Source organism: Cucurbita pepo, chromosome 4 (assembly GCF_057944985.1).
Source record: "Cucurbita pepo subsp. pepo isolate OVF chromosome 4, ASM5794498v1, whole genome shotgun sequence".
Classification (NCBI taxonomy): domain Eukaryota; kingdom Viridiplantae; phylum Streptophyta; class Magnoliopsida; order Cucurbitales; family Cucurbitaceae; genus Cucurbita; species Cucurbita pepo.
This window is the reverse complement of record NC_141801.1, coordinates 11,774,538-11,789,370: the sequence shown is the minus strand read 5'-3', so window position 1 is coordinate 11,789,370 and position 14,833 is coordinate 11,774,538. Positions and strand designations below refer to the sequence as shown.

Here is a 14,833-nt window from a genome sequence, read left to right as displayed (position 1 = left end):
CTGCTCATATTTGGAAGCTCTACTATCACAAGCTTTGTGCAAAATATGTCAGTTATCGTTGGAAAGTTCTGGTACACATGTCTTGTGATTGTACTGTTTATATCTTTTATTTATTTGCATGCCAGTTCCATCCGTCTTCCAAGCTAGAATCATTATCTCTTTTGATCTATACTAGACACATGATCTAAGACTTGTCAGTCGTGGATGTAATGTAATGTTTGTGATATGTTTTTGTTGTTATTTGGTACAACTACAAATATTTTTATGCAATTCTCAGTAATACTCAAATACTACGTATGAAAGCTAAAGTATATTTAGAGATTTGAAGCAAGTTAACGCATACGGGACAGGAAATCACTCTAATGCTTGAAACTTTCAGAATTTATACCAATGTCCCTAGATATGTTTGTAATATCTTTGTAATGGAACAAATAGATTTGTATGATGATGGGATGTGCACCTATATTTGTGTTGTGCTCACGCATTGGTCCTGGCTTAACCAGCCAACCACTGAGGCGTCTTACTTATTTTACAGGGCTCGGATTGATCTTGGTTGATGCATTTCTCAGGCCTCTTTGGTCAGTTCTGAGTTAACCCATAACATTGGCGCCACTGATGACCCGACCTATGTGGTGGTCAGGTCGATGTGTCGGCTGATTTGGATGACATCTCGGCACGCATGCGGTGGCAATGATGGATCACTTGCCCTCTGCTCCTCTATTGGCCCGTCGATGGGGGTCGATTCTAGATTTAATAGTCACAACTCGATTTGGATGACCTTTGGGAATGCAAGTAGTTGACCACTCATGGTTTGCTCCTCAATTTGTCATCTGATGAGGCGTCAATCACTATGAGGCAATCACCTTTGTTGATCTAGTGGACTAAAGGTGCCAACTAATGATCTTTGCAACCTTTAGATAGTGCTAAGGGGATGCTGTCAGCCCACACGCTTGGGGCTCCCATTCTCCGGCCCGTGAGGTTTGGCGGGGACAATGGTCCCATGACGTGACCTTGCCCCTTCTAGACCTTCGATTGTCAGACACTGGAATGAATCAACGAAGCGACCAAGGAAGTGGAGGCATCAAAGTGGAATGCCACAACCGTTGCTAAGGTCAAAGTTTAAATCATTCTTTCAAATAGAATGCACCATTTCAAGAAGACCAAGCTGGTATCATATATTTACATGTCCAACCCAGAATATCCACAGAAAAGAAAGAAAATAAGGTACATCAAGTTTGTGAAACCAACATTAAAACCCATCCTTTCAGCTTGATGATCATTGAATTTGGCTTTACAAAGAATTTTAAAGCAATGAATTATAGTCTTCCTGTTCCTCTGATTCATTTACTTTCTCTACTATCTTGGACCGGAGAGTTCCATGGCATAGGAGTCCAAAGATCGCTCATCATCATCATCGTCCATTGTAAAACTCAACATGCTTGAATGTTCTCGATCGTTGCCATTATTCTTCAAAGCATATGTGGGGTTGTATGTACTTTGGCAGCTGTTCCGTGAATGAAAGAGGTTGACATTGAAGTCATTATGAGTGTGGGATGCAGCCCATTTCTGAACAAGGCCATCCCCTTCAAGCATTCGGACCACCTCCGACATCTTAGGACGGTGAGCAGGTAAATACTGAGTGCAAAGAAGAGCCACTTGCAACATTTCCCCAACCTCAATCTGATCATAGTTGTTCCCTAGCTCTCTGTCCACAAGCAATTCCACTTTCTTTTCCTGTTGTATCTTTTTCACCTGCCACAGGAGAGTTTTCGCTTTCAGCCCCATCCGTGTGGGCATAATCAAATCAATAGCTAAATTAAATATCTCAATGAAAAATTATCCATGCTCCATTACCAAACTCATTACAGCATCAAAAAGCAGCACCTGTAGACGTTAGCTTCAATCATTGATAAAGTCAAATTAGCTAAGATACCGCTTGAGACTTACCCACTCAAGCATGACGCCCTTTTGATTAATTGTTTTCCCAAATTCAAAAGCTCTCATTCCAGTTATCAGCTCTATCAAAAGAATGCCAAACCCAAACACATCAGTCTTCTCAGAAGATTGGCCAGTTGAAAGATACTCGGGAGCGATGTGCCCAACAGTGCCACGAACAGCAGTGGTCACATGAGAGTCAGCATGGTCAAGAAGCTTTGCAAGTCCAAAATCACCAACAACAGCTTCACAGAAGTCATCCAGAAGCACATTAGCAGCCTTCACATCTCTATGGATTATCTTAGGATCACATTGCTCATGGAGGTACAGCAGACCCCTTGCAGCACCAATTGCTATTCTCTTCCTTGTGTTCCAGTCCAATGCTGGCTTTCCTGTATTATTCAAATGTGCATGTTACTGTGTTTCCAAAATACGCATGTTTCTGAGTTAAGGACATAACACATTTCCCTGGTTTACTAAGAACACAGTATCTTGAGAAGGTGATATCTGAACAACTTGATAGTTCTTTTAATATATATTTAGGAAGGAGAGAAAAGGAAAAAGTTGACCCAAAAAGTGGTCCTGAAAATTTCTCGATAAGGATGTTAAAAAGTGGGAGAAAATGATGAAGTTGTTTGGTAATGAGGAACTAGTTTGGTTCACCAAAAGAGTCAACCTTGTTCTAACTTCTAAGGATGGTTTCGACCTGCAAAGATTCAGATTTTTTAGTGACCCCACTCATAAATTGTGGGGTCCATCAAGCCCAAACTTCATAGAATAATACTATGCCAGAAAATGCAGCATATTTCACAAGCGCAATTTAGTCTTCTTTTTTTTAAACCATATATTGACAGTTAAAAGTAGTCGCTGCAAAGTAATCAGAGACTAACCTCTGAGCCTGGAAGCTACACTGCCATTTGACATGTATGGGTACACTAAGAGCCTCTCGTGAGAAGTGGCACAATAACCAATTAGCCGAAGCAAATTGCGATGAACTGCCAGGCTAATCATCTCCAACTCTGTGCGGAACTGGGACTCTCCAGTGGTACCCGTTACATCTTTTAGCCGTTTCACTGCCACCATACTCCCATCCCCTAGCTTTCCCTTGTACACATTACCAAATCCTCCAGCCCCAAGTATATTTTTGGAACTGAAATGCCCTGTTGCTAATTGGAGCTCTTTGAAACTGAAGTTCCTCAGGTTGCCTAAGCGCACAAGTCCAACTTCTTGATTGTCTACTACAAGATTCAAGTTTTATTTCAATCAAGGGTCTGTTTATAGAAGATTAATAAAGTTTATAAAATGTAGCCTTCATAACACTGACCATTGATGTCTAGAATGGTCTTGGTCTTGTGATTCTTTCTGCGCCAAAGAATCACAAATGCTAGGAGTATCAGAAAAGCACAGCTGAGGCTGACCCCAAGTGCCACTGCTATTCTTTTGGACCTGAGTCTTCCTAATATCCATGAGTTAAGAGAGCATAAAAGTCAGGTCATAGTAAGAAAATAAGTGTTTGGTTTTGAAGGGGAGAAAAAGTAACAATAGTTACCAGGGGAGGATTCTAGAGAGAAAGAAAGAGCAACGGCATTGGCTGAGCCAGAGCAACCCTCAGTAGGGTTACTTCCACAAATCATCGGATTTCCCACCACACTGGAGAATAAACAGAACCCAAAACCCAAATTAAACCAAATCATTCAACAAAGTGTTTGAGGGGTAGAGAAAGAGAGGCGTGGCTGTGAGTCATACTTGAATGTTCTGGCCGGAAACACAGGCACTGGTCCACTAAGATTGTTAAAAGACAAATCCCTGCAAGATCCAAACTATTAACTCAAACAGAACCCCAAATATAAATATTGAAATCAAATGCTTAAACTTGAGAAAAGTTGTGAAGAGAAGGCAGGCTTCTTCTAGTCAAGACAAAAAAGACAGGCGAAAGAAAACAAACAAAAGAAAATGAATACTCACAAGAAAGCAAGCTGGGGGATTTTGGCCAAAGACACGGGAAAAGGCCCGGACAAGCTATTATTGTTCACCCTCCTACTCATTACAAGACAAAGTAACAAAGTGCAACTTATTATCATAAATAACTGAATGGAGCAATCAGACAGACAAACAGCAACTTATGCTTCAAATACATGGTTTCTAAGAAATTTTGAAATTTAAAGAGCACCATTAACTTCTAAAAAGTCCACCATCAAAAATTTAAATCCCTGTAGAGAAAGTGAAAATTATGATATTTTTTCCTCCTTGTCCCTCCTCCATGTTCTAGGAAACCGAACAAAGAATACAGGGGCGGAAAATTGAAATACTTACAGGTAGCGTAGACCATTCAGCTGACCAAAGGATGCTGGTATAGGGCCAGAGAAGTGATTTTCTGAGAGATCTAATGTTTGAAGCAATGCGAGAGCTCCAAGTTCAATGGGAATTTGACCGGAAATGTTATTGTTCTGCAGCAACCTTCAAATTTGGATAAGAAATAAAACAGTCAGAAAACTAAGTATATCCATAGGGAACTATGTTCTTGGATCAGTTACTATACTTCAGTTAACCTGATTTGTCTCTGTCGTGAAAACATTGTAGATGAGTAAAGATGCAGAAAAAACAGAACTCTTAATTTTGATCTTCTATTAAACAGAGCAAAGCAAAATCTCACATCCAACTGGGTTTCAACTATCCAAAACAAAACAGATTAAAAGAGCACTCAGAACCCTTACACTTGGCGAAGATTTGTTAGGTTCCCAATCGCCCCAGACAAAGTTCCGGAAAGAGACTGGCTCGGAGCTCCTCTGTCAAAACCCAGAAGTTGAACGCTTAAGTTCATTTTCCCCACTCTGGGAAATCAAGTCTTCAGACCTGAACATTTATCAAACTGAAAAACAAAAAAAGAAACAAAAACTCACAGTCCTATAACGAGGTTATCAGGGGAGCATGTGATCATTGCCCAACTGCAAGGGTCCACAGAGTCTTCATCCCAATTGCTGAGCACAGCGTGCGGATCATTCAATGCTGCCTTCACATGAATCAGAGCTTCCACTGCACAAAAGGAATAAACCCCAATGGACAGACATATATTAGGAAACTTTCAGAAACGGCAACACACACGAAATTGGAAGATGAAAAATTAGCACTCCAAGTGAAGTTTCACCTTCAGGATTTCGAGGTTCATAGGAGAAGCAAAGCAAAGCAGAAGAGAAAATGATCAACCAGAAGAGTTTGGGAACCATAGCTGTGAAGAAATGCAGAGGAAAGAACAAGAAGAAGACCATATGTTGCTGGCTTGTCCCTCGAGAACACGAAAACGCGCAAAAAAAAAAAAAAAGGCAGTTCTAATACGTCCACTCTCTTTTCCTCTGTCTCTCTCAGTCGCTCTTTTTCATTTCTTTCACGGTTCTCCCTTTTCAGTCACCCACTGCGCACCCCACAACCCATAATACTCACTCCCCTTACCGAAAGCTCAAAAAAATACAATAAAGACAGAGAGAAACCAAGAGCGAGAAAGGGGTGCGTATCAGCTGGGTGATGCGAGTTGTCAGTGCAGAAATTGAGAGGGACGTTAAGAGTCTGGACCGATGTAGCCTGACCGAGACTGAGGTCTGTTGAACACTGTCATAAGCCCTATTCTCTAGGACCAAGACGTATTCTCAAGGTCTTTTTTTGGCTTGTTAGTTTATCTTTAGGTTTAACAGAAGGCTATATAATGCCATTCTTTCTGCTGTTGAAATCATCAAGTTTTGAGTGTCATATTGTATGTCTTGAATAACTTTGGTGTTGTGAGTACATTTGTTCCGCTTTCGGCGCACAACAAGTGGTATCAGAGCATTGTTGTGGTATTTGGGGGTATTGTGAAAGTTTGGGCCTCATCGACCATTAGACGTGCTCACAATCGTGTTTATTCTCTTGAAAATCAGTTTTCAAGAATTGTGTTTTTGAGTTACATCCAGATTAATTATTGCAAATGGCCGAACCATCACGACGTGGATCGAGAGTGTGGAGTTCCAATCTCGAAGTAGAAAAATTTGATGGAACCAATAATTTTGGTGTTTGGCGAGGCGAAGTTAGCGATTTGCTGGTCATGCAAGACCTCGATGTTTCTCTCCAAGAGGAGATGCCTGAAGACATGACAGAAGCAGAATGGACAAAATTAAATCGGCAAGCCTGTGGAATTATTCGATCCTGTCTTGGCAAGGATCAGAAATATCCATTTATGAAGGTTACCATGGCGAAAGAATTATGGGACAAGCTTGAAGCGAAATATATGAAGAAGAGTGTGGAAAATAAACTCTATTTGAAGAAGAAACTCTTCCGTTTTGACTACAAGGAAGGTATCTCAATGGCTGAGCATTTGGATGATTTTAACAAAATCATCACTGATTTGCTCAATCTTGATGTTAAGATTGATGACGAGGACAAGGCGTTGTTGTTATTAAACTCTTTGCCGGAATCCTACGAGTTTTTAGTAACAACCCTACTACATGGAATCACTAATATTGATTTTGAAGATGTTTCAAATGCCTTAATAAACAATGAGATGCGAAAGAAGGAAAAGGAGACGTATCAAAACTCTAGCTCAAATGTTCTCACTGCTCATGGAAGAACTTCTACCTGGAAAAGGAACGAATGTGGAGAGTCTCGATTAAAGTCGAGAGGTAGATCTGATAATTGGAGAAAACTTGATAAAAATGAGTGTGCATATTGTCGACAGAAAGGCCATTGGAAAAAAGATTGTTCGATCTTAAAAGAGAAGGGGTCGAAGTCCAATGTGGTTAAAGATGACGACACTGATACAGATGATGCCTTGACAATCTCCTTATCAGCCAGCCAAACCATGGAATGGATTCTTGATTCTGGGTGCTCCTATCATATGTGTCCCAACAAAGAGATGTTTTTGGACTTCAAAAAGTTCAATGGTGGAGTTGTCTATATGGGCAATGATAGTACTTGCAAGATAATGGGAATCGGCTCAGTACAAATCAAGATGTTTGATGGGGTTATACGAAAACTCAAAGATGTGAGGTATGTTCCTGACTTGAAGAAAAACTTGATTTCACTTGGCGTTTTGGATGCGAGTGGTTATCGCATCATTTTGGAAGGAGGGAATTTGAAAGTAGCTCGTGGAGCTTTGGTGGCAATTACAGGAACTAGAAGAGGTAGCATATACTACCTCAACGGAACCACAATAATTGGGCATGCTGCTATGGCAAGTTCGAAAGAACAAGACATATCGAAATTATGGCACATGCGACTCGGGCATGCTGGTGAGAAGGCGCTTCAGACATTGGTGAACCAAGGAGTCCTTAAGGGTGCCACAACTGGAAAAATTGATTTCTGTGAACATTGTATATTTGGTAAACAAAAAAATGTGAAGTTTGGTACAGCTATACACCAAACAAAGGGTATTTTGGATTATGTTCACACCGATGTATGGGGTCCCACAAAGAATGTCTCATTGGGAGGAAAGAGGTGGTTTGTCACCTTTATTGATGACTACTCGAAGAGAGTTTGGATGTATCCCATGAGGCACAAAAACGAGGTTCTCCAAATCTTCCTAGAGTGGAAGAAAATGGTAGAGAATCAGACGGATAGGAAAATCAAAAAGCTGAGATCAGACAACGGGGGAGAATATACTTATGATCCATTCCTTAAAGTATGCCGAGATGAAGGGATCGTTCGACACTTCACTGTTCCTGGTAAGCCACAACAAAATGGAGTTGCTGAGAGAATGAACCAGACATTAATAGAGAAGGTTCGATGCATATTGTCTCAAGCAGGATTGAGTAAGGCATTTTGGGCTGAGGCTCTCAGTTATGCAGTTCACTTGGTGAATCGTTTACCTGTTTCTGGAAACGGTGGGAGAACTCCGCTTGAGGTATGGTCAGGTAGTCCTGTTAGTGATTATGATAAATTGCATGTGTTTGGGTGTCCTGCTTATTATCATGTGACAAACTCAAAACTGGATCCTAGAGCAAAAAAAGCCAAGTTTATGGGCTTTAGCAAAGGTGTGAAGGGCTATAGGTTATGGTGTCCAGAAACAAGTAAAATTGTTAATAGTCGAGATGTGACATTCGATGAGTCTGGAATGTTTTTGCAGAAAATTGAAAATAATGACGAGGCATTGAAGCAGGTGGAGAAGGTGGTGTTCTCTCCTGATGTGGTTGCTCCTACCGAAGAACCTATTGATCAGGTAAATAATAACTTTGATGTCTTAGAACAAAAAGAGCAAAGTCTTGAGGAGCAAAGCCTTGTGAATGAAAGAGTGGAGGAACCTGAGTCAATCGCCAAGAATAGACCACGAAGGGTAATTCGAAAACCTGCAAGGTTTGATGATACGATAGCATATGCTTTCTCTTTGATTGATGGAGTTCCTAACAGCTACAAAGATGCTATTCAGAGCCCGGATAGCTTACACTGGCAAGAGGCTGTGAATCAGGAGATAGCATCATTGGAGATAAATCAAACTTGGGATTTGGTACCACTTCCAAAAGGTAAGAAGGAAATTGGTTGTAAATGGGTTTTTGCAAAAAAGGAAGACTCTTCTGGTATACGTTATAAGGCTCGACTTGTGGCTAAAGGTTACGCACAAAAGGAAGGTATTGATTACAATGAAATTTTCTCACCTGTGGTAAAACATTCTTCCATTCGAATTTTGTTGGCTTTGGTTGCTCAATTTAATCTTGAGCTTGCACAACTTGATGTAAAAACTGCTTTTTTGCATGGAGATTTGGAAGAAGAAATATATATGGCGCAACCAGTTGGTTTCCAAGTAGTTGGACAACAACATTTAGTATGCAGATTGAAGAAATCTTTGTATGGGCTGAAGCAATCCCCTCGCCAATGGTATAAAAGGTTTGATCATTTCATGGTAGAGCATATGTATACTCATAGTCAATTTGACCATTGTGTGTATTATCGGTGTCTCGATGATGGATCGTTTATCTATTTGCTCTTATATGTTGATGATATGTTAATTGCTTCAAAGAGACAGATGGAGATTGATAAGCTCAAAGATGAGCTTTCTAAAACATTTGAAATGAAAGACTTAGGCAATGCAAAGAAAATACTTGGAATGGAGATAGAGCGAGATCGGAAAAAAGGTACAGTCTGGTTGACTCAGTCTCAATATCTACGCAAGGTATTGTCAAGATTTAGTTTGAATAATTCAACCAAACCCGTTAGTACTCCACTTGCTCCTCATTTCAAGCTTAGTGCTTCCATGTGTCCAAGTTCTGATGATGACAAAAGGTATATGGAGAACATTCCTTATACAAATGCTGTTGGTGCGTTGATGTATGCTATGGTGTGTACTCGACCTGATCTTTCACACGCAGTAAGCATGGTGAGTCGTTATATGCATAATCCTGGTAAAGAGCATTGGCAGGCTGTAAAATGGATTCTTAGGTACATTCTTGGCACTATTGATGTTGGTATTAAGTTTCAAAAACAAGAAATGTTTAAGCTTGACAATCGTGTAGCTGGTTATGTGGATTCTGATTATGCTGGTGATTTGGATAAGCGACGATCTACTACGGGTTATTTATTTACTATGGCTGGTGGACCTGTTTGTTGGCGTTCAACATTGCAGTCTACTGTTGCATTGTCTACCACTGAAGCAGAGTATATGGCAGTAACAGAAGCTTTTAAAGAAGTTATTTGGATGCATGGTTTGATCAATGACTTGGGTATTTTGCAGGAACATATAGATGTATTTTGTGATAGCCAGAGCGCTATTTGCTTGTCAAAAAATCAAGTCCATCATGCTCGTACAAAACACATTGATGTCCGTTTTCACTTTATTCGAGAAATTATTAGCAAAGGGGATATTCGGTTATTAAAAATTGGAACAGCTGATAACCCTGCTGATATGTTGACAAAGGTTATCACTCGTGAAAAGTTCTGGCATTGTTTAGATTTCATCAACGTCGGAAGGGAGTAGTGTGTTGACATGGTAGCAACCAAATTAGCTATAGCTTGGAGATCTTATGACAAGGTGGAGATTGTTGAACACTGTCATAAGCCCTATTCTCTAGGACCAAGACCTATTCTCAAGGTCTTTTTTTGGCTTGTTAGTTTATCTTTAGGTTTAACAGAAGGCTATATAATGCCATTCTTTCTGCTGTTGAAATCATCAAGTTTTGAGTGTCATATTGTATGTCTTGAATAACTTTGGTGTTGTGAGTACATTTGTTCCGCTTTCGGCGCACAACAAGGTCGAGGCCGGACGAACATGGGCGGATGGGGGTGAGCGTGGCGTACAAATTCAATGCTGTCTTGCTTGTTTCAGCCTAATGCATACACTGAGGGTGAACCGCCGATTCTATTCACAACCCAACACCCAAAAATGGCACCCGACTTGCTCCTCTCCCATTTTGAAAGAATTTACTGTTTCAACTTACTGCTTATAATGCATGCACCTCTAAATAGTTTTTACTTTTTACTACAATTTTTATGCCCTTTTTTAACCCCTTCCCACTGTAACTTCCCTCCAACTAATTACTTCCCACATTTTTTTTTAATTATATTTAATTTAAGTTAATGAAAACACATATTTACCTTAAAAAATTAAGTTAGATTTTAAAAGAAGATACTTAGAGTGTGTTTAAAATCTTGAGAAAGATAAATAATTATTAAAAAAAAAAAAAAAAAAATGAAAAGCTGTTTTAAAATTTCAATAATCATAATGAGTTTGAAAATTTGTAAAAACATATTTAAAAAATAAGTTAAAGTACTTTACTAATTTTCTTTTAAAAGTGTTTAATTTAAAAAAACACATTTATAGAAAAAGCAGGTTAAGCAGTTATTTCTAGGCTACTTTAAAGATTTGTTACACAATCCTTAAAAATATACTTTATGTTTCATAACTGAAATTATAATTAAAAATCAAATTTTGTATATTTATTAAGCATTAATTTTGATTTTGATATAGGTTGGTAGAATATTTCCTTGTCGTTTTATTCTCTTTACCATGGCTGGAGGTACTGGTAGTCAACTCTCACACCCCCTTTTTATCATTATTTATTTTTAGAATATATAGTTTAGGGTTTGCTCCAAATGAACAGTATCATACTATTGTGGAGAGCCGTGTTCATCTAACAGATCTCATTTAATATTGTGATGTCCCACATTTATAAGGATGTGAAAACCTTTCTCTAGCAGGCGCGGTTTAAAGCCTTGAGCGAAAGTTCAAAGAGACAATATCTACTAGGAGAAAAATAAAAATAAAAACTAGTTTCATAAAATATATTAAATTAGTGATTTTTTATATGCATTGAGGCATGTGGGTTTGATTATTGTTGAAAGGATTTTATTAATATTTGACTTCCATACTTCCTACCCAATTCCCTAAATTAATTAATTTTTACTCTCCTCCATAATCTTCATTAATATAAATAAAACATCTTTACTTCTCACTTTTTAGTCTAATCTACAATCAATTTAAATTTTTTAATCATTATAAAATCTTCTATATATATATATATAATTAATGCACAGTCACATATTCAAAATATTAACTTGACTACCCCCATTAGATATTGTCTGTTTTGGTAGGTTGGGTATGGTTGCCAACCTCATAGCTTTAAAACTCTTCTGTTAAAAGGAGAGGTTTTTATACATTTATAAGTAATGTTTTGTTCATCTCTTCAACTAATGTGATATCTCACATTCTCACAATCCACCTCCTTTGAGTTCATTGTTCTCGTTGACACACCGTTCGTTGTCTAATTCTGATGCCATTTGCAATAGCTTAAACCTACCGCTAGTAGATATTGTCTGTTTTGATCTGTTACGTATCGCCACTAGCTTCACTATTTTGTGAGATCTCATATTAGTTTGAGTGGGGAAGGAAACATTTTCTTACAAATGTGTGAAAATCTCTCTAGTAGACGGGTTCTAAAATCATGAGGTTGGTAACGATACGTAACGAGTCAAAACAAATAATATCTATTAACAGTGAGCTTTAACTTGCAAATATTAGTAATGAATATTATTATTTATTATTTAATTAAAAAGTAAATGAAATTGAAAGATTAAATAATAATTAAATGGGAACCAAAGCTGCAAATTATTTATATATATTCATTGAAAGATGAAAGCAAGCATGTTGGGAGCTACAGTTTTCCAAAACAATGAAAAAAGAAATAAAAAGAAATAAAAAGAAATAAAGGGGCCATAAAGCAAATAATTTACAATGCAAAAGCAGAGAATATAATGATATTTAAAGAAGAAGAAGCAGAAGAACTTAGAAACACTTTGTAATTACCACAAAAAAGAGGGTGCAATCAGCAAAATTCTCTAAATTTTAAAAATATTTATATGGGATACCCCTTCTCCACCACACACTTCAGAATCACCTGCCTTTAATCATTTCAGTTCTTGACCAAACACACCTTGGTTTCCCTATTATTTATGTTATACTCTCTTCCCATTTTTTAATTTACTTATAAACCTCTCATATTCCTCTTAATTTATCAATGTGGGACTCCTCCCAACAATTATCAACACTACCGTACGTCTCTCTTCTAAGATTTCTTATTTATTATGTTATGAAAACAACCGGACAATGCTAGACTGTTGTGATTGGTTCAAATAGTGCGATGGAATAATCAAATAAGTGATCTTTTATATAATGCTTTCGAAGTTATGGAACCTTCAATCATCCGTATCGAATATAATCGTTCGTATGGTCGAAAAACGAATTGAAATGAAAAAACAATGGAATCGATACTAAAAGCAAATTAAAAAGGATATATACTAACAATAGCTATGTTAGTGTATATTTATGGCATAAAGTATGGAAACACTATTATATTGTTTTAAAATTATAACTAATAATTGAAATTTAAACAGTAAAGAATATAACTTAGCTTAAGAATAATGGAGAACTGACAACACTACGTTTTATGGAAAGAATTAGAATTGAGAAGTGGGAAGTAATACCACTTTCCTTAAGCAACATGGAAGACATCACTCGACTGTTGATTGAATATTTCAATATAATAATACTTGTTTAAGATTTGGATAACTATACAAAAAAAAAGATCGATTATGTCAAATTTGAATGATTCTAAATATATATCTGTATATTAATTGCAAAGAAACTTAGCTTTTGACTAAAGTAAAGATAAGAACAATTAGTCGTAACGATAGAATCACTCTAAAGAAAATTAAGATTCGAATTAACTTATTGATCAAATATCTTAAGGTAATAATATTTGTTTGAGATTAGATTCACTCGACGAGCAAGACAATGATGTCAAGCTTTAATAATTAGTTAAAGTAAATAAAAATCAAACAATAATAACTTTAGTGTTTGGAAGAAGGGAGAAGAGGGGATTGTAACATCAAAGAGTCACATCAAAGGGTCATATATCCCATCTTCTTCTACTCCAATTGGGGAAATGAGCAGTCTGTGTCTGTCAACGACACTCTGCTTGGTCTGCTGCTGCAAACTCCATAATGCAACATTTCTTCTGAATTAACCAAATGCCTCTCTCTGCCTTTGCCTTTCTCACACACAAGCCATTCTATAGGGAGTATTGCTATTGCCATTGCCATTGCCATTGCCATTGCCATTGCCATTGCTATTGCCATTGCCATTGCCATTGCCATTGCTATTGCTATTGCATGCACACTCCAACACCAACCCTCCTCCAATGTAATGAAACCCATTTTGCTTATTTTCATAATGTCAACACCTACATCATCACACCAACCCCATAAAACTCCTCTTCTTTCACAATTCTGGGGAGTCACAACCACTTTTATTCTATATGCTCCTAAAAGATTCGACCCATTAAAACTCGTCTTCTTTTGCAAATTTAGAATGTCATAAAGCCAACGCCACAACCATTATTTCTATTTGCATTTGTAAAAGTTTAGAGCATATTTGATTTAGGTGAGCGATAAGTAACTTGTACCATTTTTACAAAGGTTGTTATTTTTTGTGAGCAAAATCCATAAAATAAAATGTAGTCAATGGATTTGTAATATGACTACATCTTCTGACATGATATTGTCTACTTTAAACATAACATAAGTTCTATGACTTTTATTTTTATTTTTTCGAAATAGTGTCCTTTTTGTGACCTTTTTTTTGTCTTCACTTTTTCTTTGCTTCTTCTTATTTGCTTATTTTTCTTTTTCCTTTTTTTTTTCCTACACAAAGATAGAGATAAAAGTTAAAGAGAAAAGTGAGGCAGCCGTGCCTTAACCTCTCAGCTTTTGGGCCCCGCTCTATGTGCCCATTACTTTTCGGCATAGCTTTAATAATTATAATATTATTTGATGCGTTCCATATGTGATAGCCCAATATCCCTTGGTGGATAAATTAGTACTTAAAAGGGCTTTGCTTTCACCTTCTTGGGCTTTAGGCCCATAATAACCATCATTATTACTTTTGACTCTTCATCAATTCAGCCCATCTCACCCAAAGTGAATGGGCCATATTCTTCATGGTTTCGGAAGTCAAGGCCCAAAAACAAAATATTTCCAAAAACTTCCCTACAACCTTTTCTTCTTCTTCTTCTTCTTCTTCTCTCTCTCTCTCTCTCTCTCTCTCTCTATATATATATATATATAAACACTTGCACCTAATAAATAAATATATATATAATTTTAAAAAGCTTGTTTTTGTTTTTAGAATTGGGTTGGAAATTGAAAATTTTTCTAAGCAAAATGAATTTATGAATATATGATAAAAAAAGAAATACAATTTTCAGAAAACTAAAAAGGTAATGAATTTATCAACTTAGGCCTAAACTAACAATAATACTACAAAGTAAAAACTAATAAAATACGAGATTAAATTAAAAAAAAATAATAACCAATATTATAGACTAAAACCCTTTACTAGGAAAATCAGAAAATTGGAAGAATTTTAGGAAAGAAAAAAAAAAGAAAAGAA

The 14,833-nt window shown here is 37.2% G+C and overlaps 1 protein-coding gene across 2 annotated transcripts; it reads right to left on the bottom strand.

Moving 5' to 3' along the window:
* Window positions 1–1,092: 1,092 nt before the first annotated feature.
* On the bottom strand, window positions 1,093–5,475 carry LOC111793033 (protein CLAVATA3 INSENSITIVE RECEPTOR KINASE 2). Of its 2 annotated transcripts, none has more exons than XM_023674718.2 (11): window positions 5,081–5,475; window positions 4,836–4,968; window positions 4,650–4,721; window positions 4,249–4,392; window positions 3,901–3,972; window positions 3,682–3,741; window positions 3,485–3,585; window positions 3,260–3,391; window positions 2,826–3,170; window positions 1,948–2,327; window positions 1,093–1,752 (listed from the first exon to the last, which is right to left on the bottom strand). In XM_023674718.2, exons 1-11 carry the CDS (start codon window positions 5,199–5,201, stop codon window positions 1,357–1,359), a joined length of 1,956 nt encoding a protein of 651 aa, XP_023530486.2. In that variant the 5' UTR covers window positions 5,202–5,475; the 3' UTR covers window positions 1,093–1,356. The 2 variants fall into 2 exon arrangements, with proteins under 2 accessions (XP_023530486.2, XP_023530485.2); XM_023674717.2 differs by having other exon boundaries at window positions 2,826–3,173; window positions 5,081–5,474.
* Between the last annotated feature and the right edge of the window lie 9,358 nt (window positions 5,476–14,833).